Source organism: Chiroxiphia lanceolata, chromosome 19 (assembly GCF_009829145.1).
Source record: "Chiroxiphia lanceolata isolate bChiLan1 chromosome 19, bChiLan1.pri, whole genome shotgun sequence".
In the NCBI taxonomy this organism is placed as follows: domain Eukaryota; kingdom Metazoa; phylum Chordata; class Aves; order Passeriformes; family Pipridae; genus Chiroxiphia; species Chiroxiphia lanceolata.
The window spans coordinates 9,410,360-9,434,745 of record NC_045655.1 but is presented as its reverse complement, the minus strand read 5'-3'; the positions used below and the strand labels follow the sequence as shown (position 1 = coordinate 9,434,745).

The window sequence follows — 24,386 nt, the reverse complement described above, 5'->3', positions numbered from 1 at the left end:
ATGGATGACCAAATATTTTCTCCTGTCCAAATATATAGCATTCAATAACGTTGGGATTGTTATTGTCTTCCTTGCATCCCAGAGGCACAGTTTATCTATTGCTGCTGCAAGGCATTAAAAAGGAACCATGACATGTTGCAATTATGACTTGAAATAGGACCTCGCCAGAGGAACATTGCCTAAATGTAATCAAATCTAAAACATAAGTTATTTCTTATACCTATCTGAGGGCTGTGCATACCTATCTCATGGCTCCCCGACTATCAGTGATAGCAAGACACCAGATGATTTTCTTGTAAGAATTGCCACGCTCTTGGGGTTTTTAAAAGTTCAGCCCCCAGCCATTCAGCTGCCTGCAAGCAAACGAAATAACAGACTCTTAACCTTGTGACTATTTAGGCTGAGCTTTCAAAGGTATCCAGATATGAAAGCCAGCGATACTCCTTCGTGTATGACTCACTAATGGCAACAGTGGGCTTTAATCATCTTTGTCCAGCGGATGTTCTGAATTCAAATATGCCACAGCAATGCTCCTTTACATACTTGCATATATTTTAATCCAAAATTAGCTACACTTGGTTTCTTTGTGTGGCAGTCTGGTTTTAGCCAGCTGATAGAACAGCAAGTTGCATTGTGTCGCAGCACATTTTTATCCACAGGGATCGTGAAGGGGGTTGCAGCCCTCGAATTCACTGAACAGAGCCCTGTGACTTGAGCCAGTGAAGTCAATAGCCCAAAATGGATGTTAATCTCCCTCTGCAGAGGGTGGGAAGGCAATTTTTGGGCAATTGTGAAACTACCAAAACTTCAGGAGCTTGATTTCCAGCGCAAAGAGAGAGCCCCAGACTCTGCTTCCTCCCAGATTTAACATCTCCTAGTCCCGCTCTGCCACCTGCCATCCACCCGACTGACAGCAGTTTATTCTGTCCAATTAGAGCTCAGGAGCATTATTAATGATTTCAGCTGGGTTTTATTAGGGGAACTGTCAGCAAATGTCAGTATCAAGCAGAGCTCTCCTAGACACGATAAAATATCAATTAATAAATCTGGGAGCTCGGTAACAGTTTGGAAATGGTTTCTTAAACCTGAGTTGCTAACCCTGACCAGTTGAGTCTGTGTCCTCACCCTCCTGCTGTCCAGCAGCAGGATGTCAGTTATTTCCATTACAGCAATTTTGGGTTCACTGGTGTGCTCTTTGCAGACAGACCAGCCTCTTCCAGATGGACCAGTAGGGCACAAAGAGCTCAAGTCCAAGAGCCCCTCTACATTTATGCTCGAGCTGAATCCAAGCCAATGAACGTAGCAAGAGGCTGAGCTTCTTGGCTCAAGCTTGGAGCTGCTTGGATGTGCCCACCCTATGTTTGGATCAGAGCTGGTCCACGTCCCCCCAGCTCTGCCCACTGTGAAAACACATTTTTGTCTGTCAACAAAAGCTTCTCCACAACAACGAGTCATCTTTCCAAAGGCTGTGGCTTCTGACCTCTGTCCAAGCTTACGTTGCATCGAGAGTCAACCGAATTTCGCTTTTTAGGTTACTTAGGTGTTTCCAAAAATATTTATCCAAAACTACGCCGCTGTCTGCTAATTTTGAGATTAAACATCCCGTGGTTCTCCTCAGCAGACTGAGTGCTGGCTCCAGAGGGTGGGAAGTGTTTCTCCTTTGCCCTGCACGTTTTGCTGTGCTCTTGTCCTTGCCTTTAGCGCTGACAAATGCAGACGGTTCTGAGGTGCTTTGGGATCCTTAAAGATGCAAGACCTGAAATAAAGCATGTAGTGTTTAGGAATGATGCTGGAGCCGTGTTCACAGCACCACTGCGAATTAGAGCCGCTCCAACAATTCATTTGCAGTGTCCCGCTACGGTGGTGCTTATTAAAATAGAATCCTCTTTATGGTTTGGTAGCAAATTAAGAGGGGAAAAACATAGCTATCCTATCCCATCCCATGTCTTTTAAAGAGATTTACCCTCATCACTTGCTTTCGAGGGATATTTCCCTTGTTTTCACTTGTACTCCAGGTCTGATTTTTAATGACTTACTTAGTCTCTCTTGGTAGCCAATTCCCAGTGACCTTTTCCCTCATTTTATTTTAATTTCTGTATATAAAGGGCAAACAAGAGCTGGAGACAGTCTTTGGGCACAGCAGCAAAACCCCTTAGAGAGGGAAAAACAGGCCAGAAATTTTCCACCTGAATTCTAAGCCTTACCCAGGGCTTTGGCCACACAAAGAGCCAACATGCTCAGCACTGCAGGATCGGAGGAGCTGGACCAAGGGCAAGTGGTTCAGGACCAGGGCCAGACCTGGGCAGCCAGGACCTCGCCGTCAGCATTCCAGGCTCCAGTGCTGGATGCAGCTACTCCCACAGGTTATCCCATTTTCTGGCATGGCTGCTGTGCCCCGGGGAGGGCTGAGCAAGTGCTTGCAGCTGGCCAGAATATGGGTACACAGCTCGTAATGCTGATTTTATAGCATTAATGTGCACCTGGTTTGGTGGCCAACTGGCACCGTGTTCAGCCTAAAATGTCTATGTAAGCCCTGTATTAAAAGAGGCATAAGAATTAGCGTGTATCAAACATGTCATTAGACACGTGCCTGGTAGACATAATAATGTAGGATAATGAACACGATCACAAGAATAAATTAATAACTGAAAATATTTTTTATACGTGGGCACACTTAAAACAGGGTAAGAACTAAGTGACACTTGTGTCACCAGTTTATAATTAAAATGCAGTGCTTGAATGAAAATGTAAGCTTCAATTAGCCAGCACGACCCTGCTTCCGGCTTTACTTCCCACTGAAAAGCAACGATAACAAGCTCACATTTATTATCAGAGTTTTTCCTGGAGCTGTGCACTGAAACATGCTCACATCTGAGCCCTTTCACTGAAGACATTTTTTCGCTTCAGCAGTTTGGCATGCCATACAAAGGCTCTCTGATTTTTAGTGATGTTCACCTCCTCTTACATAAAAATGTTTTCTGTGCATATTATTTGGTTTTAGTTAAAGTCCAGGTGCACGGGTTACTGAAGAACCAAAGGGATGGCTCATCACAGAGCACAATGGGTAATTATTGCTGAGCTTCACTGTATTGCACAGACAAATCCTTTCTTGGAGCTCAGCATTGTGGCTGTGAGAGAGAGAAAATATCTACGATCCAGCCCAAAGTCCTCCAAGGGTAAGAACAGATCCCCTGGTAGATGCTTTGCCCATTTCATTTTTTAACTACCTCAAGGGACAGAGCTCCACAATTTTGTTTAGAGACACTATTTTGCATTTTAATTTCACCAGTGGGAAGTTAATACATATATAAATTATGAGGTCTCGTGTGTTCCCATTTTCATCCCAAGAGGGTGTTAGGCTTTTTGTAAAACGCTTAAATAATTCTCTGGGTTTGTTTCCTTCCTCCCCTCTCCCTAGTCCTCCATTTAAGCCAAGATTTATCTTGATTTTTGCGCAATCCGAATTTTGGCGCTGCTTTGCCTGAGGATGGAGGTTGATTTCTGGAAGATAGGGCAGGTCCTTGGGCAGAAACAAAACCCAGATGCCTTGGGAGAGCAGTTCTGGAGGTGTGAGTGAAGGGAGGGCACATGCTGTGGGTACCTTGTTGGGCGTTTTTGGACCCTTCAAACTGATCCATGTGCAGAGCAGGGTACAGGAGCCTGAGTCCCAGAGAACAAGGAATGGCCATCTCAGGCAGGAGAGCTGGTGAAACCCTGACAGCCCCAAAATGTCAGGATGGAGCAATTGAGCCTCAGACAGTGAATTTAAGGAACACGTCCTCTCTGAGGGAGATGGAACCGAATGTCCACACGAATATCTTTTGCAATGCCCCCTCCAATATTTTAAGCCATTTCTACGGGCGGAATTCTTGTGCTGTAGGAGTGGATGTCATGCCAGGGTATCTCAACTCAGAATAGATGTGTGCTCTTAGCTTTGGGTCAGGCAGTGACGTGTGGTGGCTTTAGAGCCTCCAGGAGCTCTTCAAGTTGTAAAAACTACAAACCTCCTGGTTTGTCACTGGTGTTATTCACATGGGACAGAGTGACCTCTCCAGAAAGCCCTTCCAACAACAGCCGCAATCTCTCTCAATAGCGTTTAATAACTACCCACAGAGAAAATTACACTCTATTTAAAAGGCCAGAAAAATCATCTTCACTTTAGCTCTGCTGACTTTGGTAGAATCACACCAGAAATGAGTTTTGCCTGATATCCTTTCCCATACTAATGCTCAGTAGCTGGGCATAAAAAGCCTTTCCAAGGCAGATTAAACAAGTCCAAATGGTGAAATATTCGTTTAATTTTCTTTCACACACGTTATTTTAGGTGTAGCTTGGAACTCTGCCCTTACGAGAGGCATCCCTTTAAATATTTATACAGCATCAATATGTAGCCACCTTCATACGTTTTTAATGATATGTTCCTTTCTAAATTAACCATTAGGCAACCCTGTTCTGTAGCGTTCTGGATTTTGCACTGTGTTTGCGCTGCCCTTGAAAATTTTTTTAATTTTTTTTTAATTTTTTTTTTTTTTTTTTTTTATTTCACCCTGGAACAATGAAGATGTCAAGGCAAGGCCCAGGGGTGCCGTGGAAATGGAATTCTTGGAGCGCCACCGCTGTTGCCATGCGGACACGCGCTCAATAGCACACTGTGCTGCTCTGCAAGCCAAGGGGATTAAATCCCAGCCCCGCTGCTGGGCCATGTCAGTTCATCACCAGTACAATGGCAGCCCTTCGTTCCTGTCATTGTAATTCCTGGGATCAGGGGAAAAAAACATTGAAGCAAACACAAGCAGAGGAGGGACGGGAAGAGATGTCTCCGTTCTGAGGTTCTCCCTGCGAACCACAGTTGTGTGTGGCAGGTTTCTGGATTTTCTAGAGGCTTTTCCCCTTTTTTTCTTCTCACTTTGTGTTACTAAGATGCTACGGGATGCCAAGGTGAATAGGACAAAGCCCAACTCTGTCAACTGAGTCAAAGATCTTTACTGTTTGCTCAGCCCTGATTCAGCCTGAAAACCCACAGATGAGTAAAAGTGTTGTTACAAGCCATGGGTTTTTATAACTCTGGGATTTATGAGTCCCATTTAATTATACCACATTATCTTAGCAAAAGGGTTTCTGCAGAAGCTGCTCTTGGCCTGTTTCCATTCTGGTTTCCCTCTCTCCTAAGAGGACCACAGGAGATGGATGCACCATGAGATTTGGCTGCGTAACCAAAACCTTAGCAAAGCCTCAGCAGGTAAGACAGACCTCACACACCTGCCAGGTTTGATAGGGAGATTATTCCCCTTACAAAAAAGAAGGACATCAGAGCTTGTCCTATACCCTGCAATCCTGAAAGCAAGAGAAAAATATTCCCACAAAATATTCTTCACAAAGACAGGTTTCACCCCTTAGAGCTGAAATCCTTCTTTGAAGGGGCTTTACCCTGTACTTGTTTTGTAAGTAAGAGCTTCAGTCAAGTCAGCAGAGATTTTGTCTGGGGATAATGGGCTCAAGGAAATACTGAAATGCAATTTCCCTGAGTTGCAGTGTACTGAAGACAGAGATTGAGTCACCAGCAATGCCCTTCCAGCGCCGGAGACGGTTCCCGCTGTCCGGAATCAGCCCTACTAAGGATGTCACTGTCTCTTACACTGGCAGATAAGGTACTCTGCAAAAAGCACAGGGGTGTTTTTCTCTCTTCCCTCCAGTGAACCAAATCTGGTAGGATTTGTCTCCAGCAGCGACTTGGCTTCTGGGTTTTTAAATGTGCTGGTAAAGGGACATTGTCTGCTCCCAACAAAAGCCGCCTGGGCTTGGCATTCCTGACGGGTGCCTCGGGAAAAGAAGCCAGGCAGCAGCTGAAATCCAGCTAACTGTTCTCTGGAAGAGAGGCAAGGTATGGCCAAGCTTAACTTGTGCTGTTATTCAAGGCTTTTCTTTGGGTTGCAAAGGCAATTTTTTTTTTTTTGGTGTTTGCTGCAAATATGTTTAAATTCTCTCTGTTTTGGAGGCAAGTAGTCAATGCATCTGAAGTGCATACTTGACATATGCTTCTTTTCACATGCTGTCCTCCATTCATTTCATGCAGCAGATGCTCAGTTTACCACTTTAAATGTATTCTTATTTACTAGAAATTATTTTACAAAATAGCTGTTTGGAACTAAACATTTCCAGCCCTTCTTTTGGGTGCAGGGAGCTCCTTTTTGCAGCTGTCCTGGGTGGCTGCATGCAGATGTTGACAGGTTAATTTGCATTTGAAGAGCTGGATGCAGTGAGCTAAGCAAGGGTTTTTCTTCCCTGCCTCTGAAGGCAGTCACTTCACCACTCCTTGCCAAAATTAGCCCCTTTGCTACTCTTCTTAATTAACTAGAGCAACATCCAAGCTGAGTTTGGCCCATTGTTAGCTGGCCATTTATTACAGGATTGAATTAAACCCTTTGGCCATGTAAAAGGCTCTTATTCTGAAAATTGATTGTACAACAGTGAAATGCAAGGACAGTGCTAATTCACAGAGCTGGTAGGTACAAGCTGGTTTATCTGATTTCCACCATCCTGTTGCCAGAAACTGCAAGTTCAACCTTCCAGCTGAGGTTTCTGGTTTACCTGACTGCTGCATCCTCCTGGGGTCTGAAATGGTTTAGTAAAAGGGTAATTCTGATATTAAGAAGAATTAAGTGCAGCCTGCACTGCTCAATCCCCCTTCCCAGAGAGGACTCTTTTTTTGTTGTTGTTGTGGGGCTTTTTTCCCCCTTTAAAGTAAGATTGTATAAAGACTTTCAGCACAAAGACCCAAATTTAGACTTCAGTCCCTCCCATTGACAAGAAAAAGGCAGCAGTCCTGATCCACAACCATGCTGTCAGCCTCTAGAAGCTGTGGCTCCTGGTCTTTCATGTGCCTGATCCATCCACATCAGCTCAAAGCTCGGTTTAGCAAAGACCTTTCATGCTGTAGCAGGGAGATGAGCTGACATTCAAAGAGCTGTAGCCTTGTCACCACCAGGGCCTGCACATTTTGCTTCCTCTTCACTTTCTTTTCTCCCCTTTAGATGTTAGAAAACTGTCAGGGAAAGTGGGTATTAGAGCACTGAGCTGAACCTGCAGAAACATGGGAAAGCATTAATAATTTCTTTTTCTTTTTTCACCTTCTTTTCACCACACTTCTGTGCTTCCCTGCCAGTCCCTACCATGGCCTGCTGTGGGCAGATGCTGGTCTCACTCCTCTCCCCAGTAATCTGGATTTCAGCTCAGTTTGCTGTGCATCCCTCTGGTCAAGGCTGCCATGGGGACAAAGTTACCCGTCTGAATTGATCAATTTTGATGTCTGTTTGTAGGTGTTATAACAAACACTGGGGATATGTTGGACCCAGTCTGTGTTTTGGAGGATTTCTGGCAAAATTCTTGCTGGTCACAGTCAAGTAGAAGCTAATTCCTCACCCCAGTTGTGCATGAGTGTGGTACTGGCACAGTATGTCTTCTTAAAGGAGAGTGTTTGCTCCAGTCCATCATTTACATCCTGCATTTAACTTTTCTTGTAGATATCTTTGGGTTTTCTATGTAAGAACTTAAGTGGAGGGGATTGGAGTGGAGGATGTTGCTGTTAGACAGGCATGATTCAAGTACCCATGGAGACATGAGATCATTCCACATTGTCACCAACACAAGAAGATTACCTTATACAAGAATAACTAAGAATAGAATTTTTTGACCTTCAAGATTTCCTTATCTGTAAACATTAGAGCTGTGTAGCGATGCAGCTCTGCTTGTCAACAACAAGAAATAAAAGAAAAAAACTCCTAATTTAAAACCCACAGTGGCAGTGGGATAAATTCATACATTTATCATCTCAGAGGTTCCCATTGCTCCTGCCTCTTTTCCTGCAAGATTTAAATTATTACATTTTTTTTTTATGTTATGTTTACTCTCCTAAGAATAGAACACAATTTACAGAAGCTCATATGGATGAAAAAGCATTTTCCTTTTGCACTGTTGCTCACAGTCAACACACACAGACCTGCACCTTCCAGCTCCCCCTAACCTTGGTTCATATCATCAAACAAATTAAAGAAGTATTTAGAAATTTATTTTTAAGTCCTTAAAAGTTGAATTTTTGTTACTTGAACTTTCACTGTAAGAAATGGATCTCCCTGTTTGGTGCAAGACCTTACCTGGTCCAGTTAAAGGAGCAGATTCTTCACAACACTTGAATTGGACATATTTGCATGAGAAAAGATCCTTAAAGTGAAGAAATGCAGGATGAGGTTCTAAGCTTAGCAGAACAGCTGGAAAGAACCTGCTAAAATGAAATTCAGTATCTGCTGCTGTAGATCTCTCAGGTTTTAAGCTTCTGAGGCAGAGGGTCATTTTTAAGCCGAGTTTTAACTTGCACGTCCATGAATTATTTCTAGTGCCTTGCTCAAAAATAGCGATTTGAGCCGGTGCCCTGTGCTCACACGGGGCTGGAGTGTGGCTGGGAGCCCGCCCAGGCCTGGGGACACCAAACTTTCTGCCCACACATGCACCATGTGCCCCTCCTTGGGTCTGGCACACGCTGGGGGCACCCTGTCCCTGTCCCTTGTCCCTCCCCTGGCAGGGATCAGCAGGGAATGGCCAGAGTTTGGGGTCCAGACATCCTGCTGAGGTCTGAGCCAGCGAGGGGGAGCCGTAGTTTGGTGCCAAGAGAGGCCAAAGGCAAAGTGCTGTCCCCTGAGAGCAGGGGCACATCGTGTTGAGTGACTCAGAGGCACAGCTGAGTCACAGCCTCCCGTGGCTCCTCCTGTGCCGGGAGCGGGTCAGACACCGTATTGGAGACTGTGCTTGAATTCATGATCCAAGTCATTGTGTTCGGGCTCCTCGTTTGCTTCACGAGGAAGAAGTGTGTGCTGAGGGAAAACCAGCTCCCGGTTCTCGTTCGTGAGGGCACTGTTAGGAAAAAAAAAAATCCAAGGAAAGCCACCTCTAAAGCACAAGGGGATGACATTTTCTCTGCTGGAGCCCCTCAGAAGTCCATGGAGGTACACCTGGCACATCCAGCATTTCCAGGGTAGCAGGACTCGTCAGCTAAGATTGCCTGAGGTGTGTGGAGCTGCTGCAGCTCATGAGGGTACAGCCTTTCTACTCCAGAGCCTGCAGGAGCAGGTCTGCAGAGGTTTTTAGGTGTTGCCGTGCCTAAAAATTCCAAACTCATCCCACAAACCCCAGTACCCTGGAGAATAAATGACACTGAAGAGCAGAGCTCGGGAGCTGGACCCTGATGGTGATTGGGCTGACATCAGACCTCAACTTTGCAACCAGCAGGGCTGATGTTTGGGTCTGTGCTCCTCCTGAGGGGTGGACACCTCATTTATGAGTGCTCCAGATGGAGGCACAGCAGCACAGATATCCATCAGCGCATCCCCAGCTTCCCTGGCGGCACCATTGGAGTTAAATGACACGGCAGATCCTCGCTCTCCAGCAGGTATTTGCTGGCCATAACCCTGTGAATCCAGGCCGTAGAGCAGAAGTAATCCATAGTCACTGGGCAAACTTTCCCAAGAGCTTATTCAGGAGAGAAGGCCGTGCTGCATCGGCGGCGCTGTGAGCAGGGGAGCTGCTGGAGCCGGCTGATATTCCAGCACGACGGAGTATTTTTAGAGCCATCCTATGGTGCAGGATTTTTAACTTCCATTTCACAGCCCTCGAAGCCTGGCAAACTTTCATTAACATTTGATGCCTTGAAGTCATGCGAGGTCTGGGGGGGAAAGGGAGGGGAAGGAGGAAAAAAAAATACACCTTTTTGGAGCGTGTGGTTTGCAAAGTTGCTGGGAAGCTTAGAAGAAACCTCCAATCCCTCCTTTCTGTGGTTTTAAAGTACCCAAACCATTCAGAAAACATAGCAGGAATCCCAAACCATGGGTGGGTGGAAGAGTCTTAATTAACTTAACAGGTGAAATACCTGGAGTCTCTTTGACCCTTGGCAAGATTGAAGGACTTTTTAAACAGAAAGCTCGCCACCTTACAAGGATTATGCCTCCCTTCTTGGCCCATTATTAGACAACTTTGCTAATATAGGGCTCTTTGACCCATAAATCCCCAAATTATTTATAAACCATCCTAGAGAGGAGAACATGGGCCATGGAGAAGTTAAAGGATTTGCTCCCAGTTCCCACTGCACTCGCTGCCGTTTCTGCTCAGCACAAAGTAAGGCTTTTCTGCCCAAATTTTTGACTGGTAAAAACAGTGCTTCCCTGGCTACAAGGCAGACTTTCAACTGGAAAATAAATTAACAGAAACTCTATTTTTCCCCCACTCTAAATATACACACATGCACACACACAGAGAGCGTCTCTTCGCACACAACCGAGATTTTTCATAGGCTGAGGGAGTAGGAAGAAGAGACGTATTCCTGTCTCCTTGGCAAAAATACACTGGCAGCACACCACTGAGTTGTAAAGATTGAGTAAGTACCAGAGCATGGCCCCGTTAAGCAGGTTTTGGAGATCTGCCCTTTGGCTGCCTGTGCCCATCTGCCAGGGATGCTGCCCTGGGGGGGCTCAGCGTGGGGGACCCCAAACAGCCCCTTCAGGCTTCTGAGGTGGAAGGGGAGGTTGCAATACCTGGAAATGAGGAGCTGTCAGCTCTGCATCGTGCCAGGTGAAGTGTCTGAAGGGGAGAGGAGCTGTAAACGTCCCCCTGTGCATGGCAGCGTTCCCGGGCGGTCGGAGCTGCTGCCTGTCTGCTCAGCTGGGCACCTCTTGGGAGGTCTGGCCAAGGTGGTGACAAACTGGTCCCCTCCTGCTCTCAAAACTCAGGAGGAAATATGGTCCCCAAGATGTTGTTATACAAGGGCAGGGAGAAAGACAAAGGGCTGAGGGGCAAAGGGATGTGAGGGAGGCAGTGGCACAACAGCCATGGCAACTGGGCACGGGGTACCTGCCTTATGTCCAGGCTTCCCAGCAGAAGGAAAATACCTTGGTTTTCTCTTCCCAGATGCTTCCATGTCATCCTAGGACAGCAAAAAGCAATAAGCATTTCTGGTTACAATGGCAGATGTGCCTGATTCTGGTAAGGGCTGGGACTCTCAGACACATTATTTAGATCAAATTCCGAGATCCCAGATTGGATTGCTGAGAGGTCCCACCACCATTATCCTTCCCCAGTGCAGGTAGAGACATTTCATCGTAAAATTCAATTCTGAAATAGTGAAAGTAAACTCAGAAATCTCGACAATAAAATATTTATGCACCTGTGCTTTAGTGCGTTGTAATTTTGCATGATACGTTTTGCTTTTCAAGACTGACTAGATTAAGACACTTCTGATTCATTAAAAAGATTTTCCCAAATGCTGTTTCTACAAATATTGTTGGGCCACTCTGTTTAGTTGTATTTATTAGCTGGTGTAACAAGGAAGTTACGTCTTCCACAAACCTGAGAGGAACCCTCTTAAATGTGTTGCTCTGAATCTCAGCAGAGAAGAAAACAGTTCTCATGAATAATTAAAGCTTAAAGAGGTCATGTTGGTTTTGCAGCCTCATTTTTATTTGTCACTGCTTAGTTTGCATTAGGAAATGGGAAGTTTCAGGTGCAGGAGCCAAATGGAATCTCTTCTGCATGTGTTCATTTAAACAGGTCTATTTGGGAGCCGTCTCCATTTTTATGTATGAGGCCATTTGTTAGCTGCAATAATTTAAATCAGTCTTGGGAATTAGAAGTTTAAGGCTTTTAATTTTCACCAGGCAGTGGCTGTGCATCCCCTCACCTTCTGTCAGCAGTGTGAGCACCGACTCCTGGCCAGGCAGGGCTGGATGCAGGCAGGGCTGGGATGCAGGCAGGGCTGGATGCAGGCAGAGCAGGGATGCAGGCAGGGCTGAGATGCAGGCAGGGCTGGGATGCAGGCAGAGCTGCTCAGGGAGGACCCAGGTCACCAGCTGGTCCCCATCTCCACAGGTACCACCAATCTTGCCAAGCTCCTGCTCTCCTCCCAGGCCCCCTCCTCCCCTCTGGCCACCCACTGCCCACTCTTCCCATCTCCTCCTCAGCTGTCTCTCCCTTCCCACTTTTTTCCAAGCTTCTTTTCCTCCTCCCCTGTGAACCACCTCCTGCTCCTTCCCACTCTGACCCAAAGTGCTCCTTTTCCTCCTCATTTTTTATGTTGCTCTCTCCTTCCCCCACAAGGTACAGCACCTTTCACATTGTACTGCTGGAAATTGAGAATAACCAAGTCAGTAATAACTCTAATTCAAGATAAAATCCTACATATTGCCTTCCTATTTTCTTCCAGGATGTATTACAATTGCAAAATATTTTTGTTCCTTTTATTTTTTTCCCCACTGGAACATATTCTGTCTATCCAGCAACTCTGTTATTTGTTCCCAAGGTTAGACATTAGCCCTGAATATTCAACTAGACAACACAAACAACACTGATCTCTCCTAGTGGAGTGTCTTTTCCACTAACACATCATGCAGATGATTCCTAAAACCTTTGCCTTGCATTTCCCAAATCCAGCCATCAGCAGGGTTTTGGCAGTTACACCCCTTTTTCCTAACCTTTAGATTCCCTGTTGTCATCTGCCTTCCTTCTGTCCCGCATCACTGATTGTGCATGATCAATCTCTAGAGGTTTTGCTTCTATGTATAACTCAACAAGCTGGCAGAGAAACGAGGAAGACTCATTTCTGTGCTCCAAAATGGATGTAGAACCAACTCAAGGTCACTGCATTATGAAGACAGACATATTGCAAGCATTCCCTTCAATTAAGGTGATTTATGGAGTGAAATTTCCCTATTGCTTCCTCAATATCCAACTATTTCCCTGAATGCCATCATCTTACGATGTATCTCCATGGATTGAAGAGACATGGAATCATTACAAGATTCCAGGAGTGTCCAAATATCCTGCATGTTCCTAATCAGTTCACTAACAAGGTCCTATATCACTACTTTCCAGAGTAACCTTCACTTTTTTATCAAAAAAAAAAAAACTTTTTAGTGCATGAATGAGCCAAAAGAAAGCCTGCAAGGAAAGAGTTCAGCTCTAGATGTCAGGTTAGAGATGTTCCCTGCTATTAGAACAGACAATAACTCATTTAATGCAGAGAGGTAATTACAAAGTGTCTCTGCTACACCAAGAGACCTTGCAAGCAGCATCAATAATATGAACCATTTTTCTACTGACTAGATCTGGAGGGTTTTTTTCATTAGAGAAGTCACCAGGTGCATCCTGTGCATGTTACCCCAAAGAACACCAAGGATTACCCTCACTCTGGAGAGCTGTTTCTTAAATTTCAGACTGCTGTAAGCCAAGTGCAAACCTTGCCTCTTGTGAAATGAAAATGTTCCAGAAAATGGAAAAAAATTGCAGTTTAAAAGGGCCTAAAAGTAGAAATTAAGAATGAGAAGGCAATGACTCAAGGCTGCACATGTATGAAAGCTGAAGTGGCAGAAGATCACACATTGCACTGGGTATGTTCATCCAGTTCAAGAAACACCCCAGAGGTGACCATGACAGTGTCTCAAATTATAAACTTTGGGAACTCTGAAGAGACATGAATGTCCCATTTCCTCACATTTCCTTCCCCCAGGTAGTGACAAGCCTTGGTACAGACTGTACAGATATTCTGTGATGGTAAAAGGTGAAACCATCAAGCCCTGGTTGATCACCATGTTAATGAGGCAGAACTGACGACTTACTGAAGGAAGGGAAGCCATATGGGTAAAAACCAAACTATCCTTTAAGGGAAACTTGATTCCAATTGTGCCAATGCAGGGGGGAAAAAAAGCACAGTTTGACAATGTAAAAATAAACATGATTTGTCATTTTGCAGCACATGCACACACTTCACCAGGCAAAGCGATGGTCTGTTCTCAGAACTGCATCCAGTACAGCCCTCTCATAATGACTGCTGGACTGGCAGCAATCCCCCTGGATGATCAAGTCTTTGTACTGGTGAATCTGTGTCAAGGTCAAGAATACTGGGGGCAAAAAATGGGTTTTGGTCCAAATCAAGATATACCTGAATCCTAGTTGGCATTCAGGCCACCACAATTTATTTCCCACGCTGAGGTGTTGGACGATGATGCCAAATGTGTAGTTGCACTTCTGAATAACGAGTCAGTCTCTGACATATTGTGCCAAAAGCATTACCAGTTACTAAAGTACCTTTTTAAATTAAGGCATTTTGGGCCAGAATGTAAGTAAGACCTCATTGGAAAATGACTTTCTGTTCAAAGCTCTGATGGATGAACACACTCACCTAAGAAGCCAACACCAGCTCCTCAAATGTCACACTAATTTTAGCCAAGGTGGAAAAGCCAACTACAGAACTCTAATGAAGGTTTCTATCCAAGCTCCAAATTCATTTTAAAAGGATGAGGAGGATTATATCAGCCACCCAGAAACAGCCTTGGCAAAGTGGCAGCAGAGCAAAGTATGGAAATGAGTGGTGAGACAAACTTCTGGGCTGCCGGGATAAAGGACTGTGGCATGAGATGCAGGACGAGATGAGGTGTGAAGGCAGAACACAGCGAGTGTGGGCCGTGGTGGTAGATAGAAAAGCAGACACAGGGAAGTGAGTTAACAACCCCACGACAACCAGAAATGTTGACAGTTCCTTGGGACTGAGCCAGCCGTGGGAACACTCGCCGTGGCAGGGCTGACTTAGCTCTGACTTGAAAATGCTCCTCCAGCAGCATCACCAATGTTGCCCCAAAACAACCACGTCATACCCAGGCTGAGGAATTGCCCCTGTTATCCCATGCAGGTGATTTACAAAACGCAAACTGAACATCGAGGCTGGGAGTACGTCAGTCTTTCTCCCTAGAAAGAGTTGTTCCCTCAACAAGCTCCATGAAAAGGAGCTACAAAAAGGACTAAAATAAGCCACAGAACCCCCTGAAGTTTCCCCCACTTTGCCATCCAAGCAGATGGATGGTTGATAAGAGAAAATTGCAAATGGTTGTAGGAAGACCATCAGCAACACATGGAGGGGCTGCTGCTGAGCAATGGTCATGCAGCACACTGCACTGTTTGGCCCAGGAAAGGCAACTGGAAGGGACTGGAGCATTGCTGAATAACCTCAGATCTGAATTCTGTGGCCAAAATGCTGGTTTGTGGGACAAACATTCGGAGGAGCTGGAAATTACATGGCACAAAACAACACATAACATACAACTCTCACCTCCCTTGCCTCCGACCTGCATTTCCCCCATTCCATTGGTATTCACTGTGGCAGCACAAGGGCACTTAGTACTTTTGGCAGCAGTTTTGTAATGACTGAAGAGAATTCAAAGGACAGCAGCCAGACACTGTGATGTGCTTTATTAGCTCCCAGATGTGCAGGTGAGGTGAATCTTTGGGAAATGAGTTTTGCCGCCACGGATTTTCTAACATCACTCAAGGTCTCAAAATCTTATAATGGAACAAAAGGCTGTCACAGAATTTGAAAGTCGTCTTTGGCGAAGCGTTATTTCTGCATCTGTTCATTTCTTACCCAGAAATACAAGTGCACAACATCTTTGATGATATTTGCCCAGCTGAAAACAGGAGGTCAGCTGCTGAGGCTGGATATTTCCACATGAATTATAAGTGACTGAGCCTCTGTAGGCGTTTCCCGGGATGTCTTCTGGTGTAGGTGATCCAGAATCTGGAGATGCTTTACCAGGCTGCATAAAATAGTGTTTGGGTGTTATGTGCTGGATTGCACCATGTCAAAATAATATTGCTCAAAGAGTAAAATTGTTCTTGCAAGAGTTAGGAGTCCCACTCCAGCAGCAGAGGTGCCCCATCCCTGGAAGTGTCCAAGGCCAGGTTGGACAGGGCTTGGAGCAACCTGGTCTGGTAGAAGGTATCCCTACCCATGGCAGGGGGGTTGGAAGGAGGTGAGCTTTAAGATCTCTTCCTACTCAAACCATTCTGTGATTCTACAAATAGTGAAATTCTTGACCACCTAAGCAAGGTACATCTTCTGCTATGTGGCAAACTTTGGGAAACAATGAGCATCCACTGGCATCTGGAGGAGATCAGCTAAGGCATCACATCTGGGCCACAGGAAATTCAAGAATGTTAGAAAAGGGATGGTTGTGACACAAAGGTCAAACTGCCCAAGTGGGAACCTCTTGGGCCAGTCGCTATTTATGGCTGTGAAAATCAGGGCAGTGGAGTTGGGTCTTGGGCAATGAGGAGCATGAGCTCCACTACAGTTTGAGACCCCTGTGAAAAAAGAAATGCAAGGAATAGAGCAGCACAGCCTTGGGAATGTGGGAATGTGGTGAAAGAAGGAGCTGTGAGCAGCTTCCAACAGAGAGGGCTTTGTAGAGGATCACCAAGGAGAGGCTGCGGACAGCGAAAGGCCATCGGATCAAGCACGGCCACAGTGCAGGCAGGTTGGGGAGAGCAGGTTGTAATATTCTAAATACTGCAGAATGATGGCATAAGACAGTCCCTTCTCTCATAGGAAGTCTATGATAAACACAGGAGGGAGCATTAAGTGCTACACGAAGGTAAGAGAAGCGGAGTGAGGGCAATGGTGGCACCGAGCACGTCAAACGACAGGATAAACCGAGACCTGTTCCTAGAGAAAACGTGCTCCTGCCAGACTGGAGGGGAACGGTGAGCACTAAGAATAAGGGCCGGGTGAGAGCAGCACATGATCCCCTGCCAGCACCAGCTCATTTGCAAATGTGTGGGCAGCAGCAGCTGCTCCGGCAAGTCTCCTCCAGCACCGCCACCAGAGCCCTCTTCAGGTGTTGGGCACACCAGGAAGGTGTTCTGAGCTTAAAAATGTCAAAGAGGAGCAAAATGGAGCAGGCAGCAAAAGCCACTGGTTGTTCTTGACCTGACACTGAGGGGGCTGCTGGGAAGCTGCGAGCAGCAGAGGGGGAGGGCTGGAAAAAGGGGAAATTCATTGTCACAGCAGAAGATAAGAAAATAAGAGACTTGAGGAGGAGTTTTGCTTTGCCCACCAGACAATTGAAAATAGATCAAAAGAAGAACCCAAAGGGTTTGTGAGAGATGACAGCTCCTAAGGAAGAAAGTGGGGCAAATTTCATACATTTCAACATTTTAAAATCATTTTCTTCTTGCCCAGGAAGTAGAGGGGGAGCAAACAAAGGGAGAAGACCAGATTCTGATATCACTGTTACTGGGTGAGGCAGATTTGAATCCACTGCAGTGAAATCAGAATCTGGCCCATAAGTAGGCAGTTCAGCTCCCTGTGATGAGAAACAAGTGAGTTCTGAGTTCAGGGATGAGAGAGAAAGAAGGAAAGGACATCTATAAGGATAATAAAAGATTCTTTTTTTCACTGGCTCAGCACCTGTAGAGAAACATGGTCAAGACTTAGGATAAATTCCTTTTAAATATTCAGCTGAGCTGAATCTGCTTTGGTCTGACCATGATGGGCAGCTCATGCTGGCCAGCTGGTTAATGGCACTATGGGAGCCCACAGTTATGGGAATGGACTTCTAATCTTTTCAGATCCTGAGCATTTTTTGAAAACAAGACCTACCCTGGCAAAAGTATGACAATAACCCCAGGTACAAGCAGTGCTCTTCATCAAATTCATCTTCAGGATGAAACAAAAATACAAACTGTCATATGGACAAACTTCCTGGACTGGCAGGACTCCGGGGGTGTCAGACAGAATCTGTCTCAAAAACAGCCTATGCTTTGAAGTTTCCAGCTCTCACAACAGCCAAACTTTTTTCAAAGGCAGACACCCAATAAATGTGTACTTAACCTCCTGAGGCTTCCTCCTCTGCTGGCTCCATCCTCCACGGTGCTGAAGGCAGCTCACAGCAGCAACATGGTGTAGCAAATTCACATGAGGTGTGTTTTGCACATGACCTGCATCAATAGTTCATGATTTCTTTTATAATGACAGCATTAAACATCCTCAGGCAGAGGCTCATGGGATCTGTGCTCGTTCAAGTAACTTAAGGACAAGCTTGTGAAACTCTCAGCAAACAGCAGGAGACAAATAATCAGACTCAGGGCATTTTAACAGAGGAAGTGCCGAGTTACAGGAGAACATCCAGTGCTGTTCCTTGTCTGAGTGGAGAGGTCAGGACTGGAATAGTCCCTGTTTGACCATCAGCAACACAAAGCAGGTTTTGAAAGTAAAAGGAGGTGCATCACCCGTTCCTCTTCTCAAGGGTTATTCTACAACAAGAGGAATTAAAAGAAAGTGAACTCGGCAGCTGTGAGTGCTGTGGTGTCAGTCCAGTGAGACAGGGGAGTTGTGCTGGTGGAAAATCAAAGAAATGAACACAGTGCACAGATAGATATTTTTGTGGAGAGGAACATTTTTTGGCATGTCTGATCTCCTTTGCTCACTGTTGCTCAAATCAGGAGGCAAAGGGCTTCAGAACTTGTCAGCAAAGAAATCTTTCTAAGGAAAAAATACACAACTGTTTCTCCTCTCCCCTGGCAGAGTCCAGCACTGAGACACTCTCACTCACTATAAATAGAGGTTCTGATGTCGAAGGGAAGTGTAAAGCCATGCCATTAAGGAAACCCAGTCCCACACGGATGGACACTGTGTTCAGGCAACTTCTGTAACAACAGCCCCACCCTGCACGTCACACTTTGCTCGTGGTCTGTGATGTTATCTGTCAGTCAGCCGTCTCTGTGCTGATATACTCAGAAAACTTGTCATTTAAACATCCAGATATTCATGTGTTGCAGTAAATCAGGCTGACAGTCAGCTCTGGAACTGAGGCACAGGGTTTAATCACAGAATAAATGCAACAAGCAGAACCATTGGTCTAAATTTCCCGTGGTACCTTACTAATTGCCTTATTTTTAATATACAGTCAGCCCCTTGCAACTTGCCTTCTCTGTATCCTCAAGCACTTGCTGTCAAATGATCTTGAAAATAACTTCATTCCATGTCTTCAAACCATCCCAGAAGACCCATGTTTGCCAGAAAGAAATCAAGTGGTTAGTGGGATTTTAGGTGGGTGTGGGGAGTATTTACCTGCCTGCAGGTAACTGCTGGAGCCGTGTGACCACTGGTGCAGCTGACACTCACTGCCCTCATTCCCTCGGTGTAACTCCCTCAGGAGAACACCCTGATTAACTCTATTAATAGTGGGCATGTGTGTGCACCAAGTATCTGTAGCTGCTCAAGAGCTACAGGAATGTGGCAGGGGAGGGTTTGATCCAAGGAGGTCACAAATGCTTGGTGCCCAGTGAGAAGACGAGGCTTCTCCACAGGTCCCAAAGCTGAGGTTTTACTGACTAATCTCACCAAGAAGGGCGGGTGGGAGGGCTGGAAGCTGAAATGGTTAACGGAGCAGAGGCTGTGGATGCAGAAGGAGGCAGCAGGTCGGCCCATCTCTCCTCATGTGTCTGCCACTGCTATCAGATATCCCCTCCCGTGAGCGCGTGCTCAGAGCAGGGAGACAAAAATTGCTATTGACAGCAGTACCCCGCAGACAAGGTCCTCTGCTGCAGAGCTGCCCGAGTCCTGCGTGGTGGAAAGCAATTTTAAATGACAACAGAGCACTGATGTTGTGGAGGGACCTTGTTGTGTGGAGATCTCAGGATGAGGGCAGGGAGAAAACAGAAAGTCCAGCCTGCCCCTGACGAATATTGTCAGACATTTAAGCGCTCTGTCTTCCAGTGCTGATTTGTGAAAACACTTCCAGGGCGTCAGGGAATGTTGTCATTGATAAACACTGACCAAGGAAATGGCTGTTTCAAAGACATGCTGATGGTATGGATGACAACAACGGGATCGTGGAATGCACGGCCACAAAGTTAAAAAGCATTTGCATCCTACAGCATTAACCTTCCCTCTCAGTCATCAAAAAATAAAAACCCAGCAAACAATCTGCAGTGGTAGAGGCAGGATTATTAAAGGATTATTTGAGAAAGAGCAAGGAGAAGGTTGTATGTCATCAGAATTTGGGATCACTACTTTGATTTGCTGTTGACAGCTCTATGTATTTTGAGATCTCAAACCCCCAAACAAAGCTTAATCTTCACTTAGGCACTACAGTTCCCTCCCTTATCACATTATCTGAGTACATCACACTCTAATTATAGTTGTCTGAACAACACTTAGTGAGATTGGGAAGTACTAACCTTGTTGGAGAAGCCCTTGAACACAGAGTAGAACCAAGTCAGAAACACTCTTTAGTTTTTAAATGCCAGCTAAGTGTGCTGCAACCAGTGGAAAAAAAAATGTTCTTACTCCACCAACAGCACTTCAGAAAATTTACCTCTTCATTATCATTAGCCCAGACCTTCAAGTCTTGGCTCAAAATTCAGAACAAAGTTGTTATTAGTATGAGGTAAAAAACTGCATTATAATATTTGTATTTCTAAAAGCGTCATTTAAAATATATCAGTAATCATTCAAAGAAAGGAGTAATACTTACAGCATCTCAGTGGAATATTATATCTAACTCTCAAGAGGTATCCAGAAGTGCTTCTCAATATTTTAGTATCTGTTAGGCAGTGATTGCAGTTTATTTATCTCTCTCTAGTGGGTACAGCAGTAGGAGTTAAATATTCCATCTTCCTCTCCGAAGGATGTAAGGGACTGTGTCCCCATACTCAAGAAAAGAAATAAAATCTCCTTCCCACATCACATCCTGGGGTGGGCAATGGCTTCATGTGATTGGGGACCAATGGCCACATTTGTCGGCACATTTCTTCAAGGCAGCTGCTGTGAAGCCTTTGAGAAGAGCTTCAAGGAGCTCAGCCCTTGTGCAGATGCTGCAGAATGGTTGTTACTGACTTTAATTGAGGCATTTCCTTTTTTGCCACCTCTGCTATTTCATTACTTTCATTTTTTTTGCGTTGCTTTACATGCCAGGGCATGGAGATGGGTATTCCAGCAAATCCCAGGTTTGCTTTGGTTTTATTTTTCATGCTTAAGTACAAGTGAGACTCTGCTGTTGTGCTTTTAGAGCTGACCACTGCTTCAGTAGCTTCTCCAGCCAATTTTAACTTTTCCCAAATCTGAGTTTCAAAGTCTATCATTATGAAAAAAAGGAATTGTTATTTTTCCTAGTAAACCTTTTTTACTTTGTGGATTGAAAGAGCTCTCAATACTCTGTACATCACCAGAGTTCTTGGTAGCAACTTCAAGCCTCACTGAGAGTTTAATAAGCTGCTGCTGAGTTATGTGGCAACTGTTAAATTTTTATGGGAAAAAGTTATCCAGTCTGCTGCTGTTATTAGCTATCAAACACCACAGACACTAGAGAGGACCCTGAACCAGGATCTATGCTCTGAACTACATCAAAAATATTGGGAAGAATATTTTGCATTCCTAAGCTTTGATACAGGTCCAAATTTCACAGGCACTTGCTGTTTCTATAAAAATTTGGCCAGAATGACCAATCCCAGTATTCCCAAAAGCTGGAAATAAAAAGGAACTCTCAAGCTCATCCAGAATTTTGTTTGGGGATAATTATCCTTTTTCACCTGGGCTAGTCTTGCTAATACTCTTTCATGTGGAAGGCTCCAAATATAATCACCAGGAAATGAAGGGCTCATCACTCCTGTCCTGCTGGGCCATTCCAGCCCTGCAGTGGAAGGAGCTGCTCGTGGCTCTCCCTGTCTGCACTAAAGCTGTGGGAGCTCAGTGACCTGTGATACCTCTACTTTTATATCAGCTCTGGATAAAATCAACCAACTACCTTAAAAGTTATTGGAGAACCATGGAATGGTTTGGGTTGGAAGGGATCTTAAGGATCATCTCGTTTCACCCCCTGCCATGAGCAGGGACACCTTCCACTAGCCCAGGTTGCTCCAAGCCCTGTCCAACCTGGCCTTGGACACTTCCAGGGATGGGGCAGCCACAGCTTCTCTGGGCAACCTGTGCCAGGGCCTCACCACCCTCACAGGGAAGAATTTCCTCCTAATATCCCACCTAACCCTGCCCTCTGGCAGTTTAGGAAGTACACAGAGTACAGTACCTACAGACAGTGAAGTACATACAGAGAGATGGCCCCACCTGTACGCACACAAACACAGTCATTGAAAAGCCTATTTCCAGAGGAAAATAGGATAGAAAGATTATTTAGATTTTTTTCCTTAATGAATAGAAAGGATCAAAAGTCATACTCTGAATGTATCTCCTGTAAATTTTCTGACCACAGTGGAGAGACTCAATGCAATGACCATCCAGCCTCAGAGGCCCTGTAATGCTGGGAGTGATTTAGTTTCGTCGCTTGAACTGCCATAAAAATGAGCACTGGGATCTCTGAAATCTGAATTTTGGATTTCCTTGCCAGAGAGCCATCGGGAGCAGCAGACCCTCTGATGGCAAGCAGAGGGATGCACGGGGCAAACACGCTCAGCAGGAGCAGTCCCAGCTGAAGTGCTCCCTCCACCTGGCAGCCAGGACAGGTGTGTCACTTACAGATGTGACGTGAGCCACTTACATCTTGTTCTCAGCCTTTGAAGTGCTGTGCAGAGAAAGCCTGAGCTGTTCCTGCAATTAGAGTAGAGACATCATTTACTGGAAGAATTAAAGGCGCTGTAGTAGCAAACCTGCAGTTGACACTCGCAGGGTGCAATTTAAATCCTCCGGATTAGTAATTCTTTTGAGATCTTTGTAATCATTGGTAATAGGTAGTGAAATAAATCCACATTTATATCCTACAGACTGCAGCTGTGCTTCTGTTAAAGTAGTATTAACTGATGGGTTTTAAATCCTTCTGCCAGCTTGAGCTGTAAGCACCGAAGCTCCTGTGCAGGGATAACTCATCCTGTGTGATGTGTGTTCCCGAGCACGAAAGCACTGGTTAATGAATAATGAAAGCACCAAGGCAGAATCACAGCTCAGGGCTCACTCCTGCAGGAAGCTCTCTGGGGAGAGGTCCTTGTGTGGCTCCCGGTGCCACAGCGACCCAACTGCAGCTCAGACTATGGATAACTGTGACAGGAAAGAACTGCTCATGTAAGGCTTTACCTGGATGGACAAAGTGCTGACTTGTTCAGCAGAGTGAGGAGTTCATCTGGTCAGCTCTGGCATTGTTCCTCCAGGTATCAGGAGCACACACTGTGCCCTGACTTGCTGCACAGGCTCCCAGTTAACTAAGCAAGTATGCCATTAAAAGCTGAGGCAACCTTGAGGGGGACATATGGCTTTAAATTGCAGCAGGAAGAGATTTATGGACTTGTTTTCCCAGCCTAGAGAGTACCTGAAGAGGCTTCAGACAGTTCAGCATTTACCAATCTGATAAGGGAAGTCAGAACTTCCCTGGGACGAGATGGGAGGGATGGTGGATGTGGGATTGGCACTTGGCTTTGCCACGGAGCCCCAGCCATGGAGCAGGGAGTGACAGTCACCCTGGGACCCAGAATGACTGTCACCCTGGGAACAGAAAGAAGCTTTGCAAACTTGGTGTGCTTGTTAGATAAGCTGATAAAGTAAAACATTAGAGATTAAAAACAGTCAAGAGAACGATATTAGTGGTTGAAGAACGGAGCCCAGGAATCCTGGCTCTCCCTTCCTTCATTTGTGCTTCAGCCCAAGCTGCCCAAAATTCATGGCTTTAGAGATGGTTTCTTGACAGCTTAAAAAAAAAAAAGCACATTTACCTGGTTCTATTCCTTATGGGGTTTGTTTGCTTTGTTTTCCTTTAGGAATCTACAAAGGACATTGTTTCCGAATCAACCACTTCCCTGAAGACAATGACTACGACCACGACAGCTCAGAATACCTTCTCCGTAAGTGAACACTGATTCCCACTGTGTGGCCACAGAGACTTCCCTGGGCTTCTCTTTCCTAAAGAGCAACCCAAGTCTTACTCATTGCAAGAGACTGGCCCAAGCTGGGTGGCACAGAGCATGTGCTGCTCATGCTGCACTTGGCACAACCATCACCCCTGGGGACCCCCATTTCGTAGAGTCATTGAGTCACAAAATCACAGAATGGTTTAGGTTCAAAGGGACCTTGAAGAACATCTCATTTCAACCCTCCTGCCGTGGGGTTTCAAGGGTTTTATCTCCAAGGGTTTTCTTCAGCCAGGGGAATGCTCATGATTTTGGTGCCTATTGTCTAAATATCACATGGCAAATTTTCAAACAAAAACTACAGCTACTGTTCCCAGATTGGCGAGGATCTTTTACAGAGGGAGTATTTATCTGGTTAGGGTATCAAAACAGGTTTGAGGAGGGGGTTCCAGCCCACTAGGAAGCTTTTCCCAACCCTTATGCAAGCCTCATCCTTTGCAGCTGCTGAGCCATCTCCCCCTGCAGTGAAATTACTGCATTGTAGGAAGGAAGCTGAAATTTCTGCAGCTAACAGCAAAATCCCAGCATGAACATGGGCTGTGACTTCCCTGCCTGGCCAGCCAGCCACTGCTGCTCTGTGCTGGCCTGGAATCCTCCCCCCAGCAGCAATTTTCATCCACCAACCTGGTGCTTGAAATGAGGGCAATGGTTTTGTCTCCTCCGGATGA

General features: G+C 45.5%; 1 protein-coding gene across 1 annotated transcript in view; it reads left to right on the top strand.

Moving 5' to 3' along the window:
* Positions 1-24,386, top strand: part of CACNG4 (calcium voltage-gated channel auxiliary subunit gamma 4) — a 43,079-nt gene that overhangs the window by 8,850 nt on the left and 9,843 nt on the right. Inside the window, exon 2 of the mRNA XM_032706561.1 lies at positions 23,569-23,652. Coding sequence (XP_032562452.1) covers positions 23,569-23,652 — 84 coding nt within the window. The remainder of the gene's footprint in view (positions 1-23,568; positions 23,653-24,386) is intronic.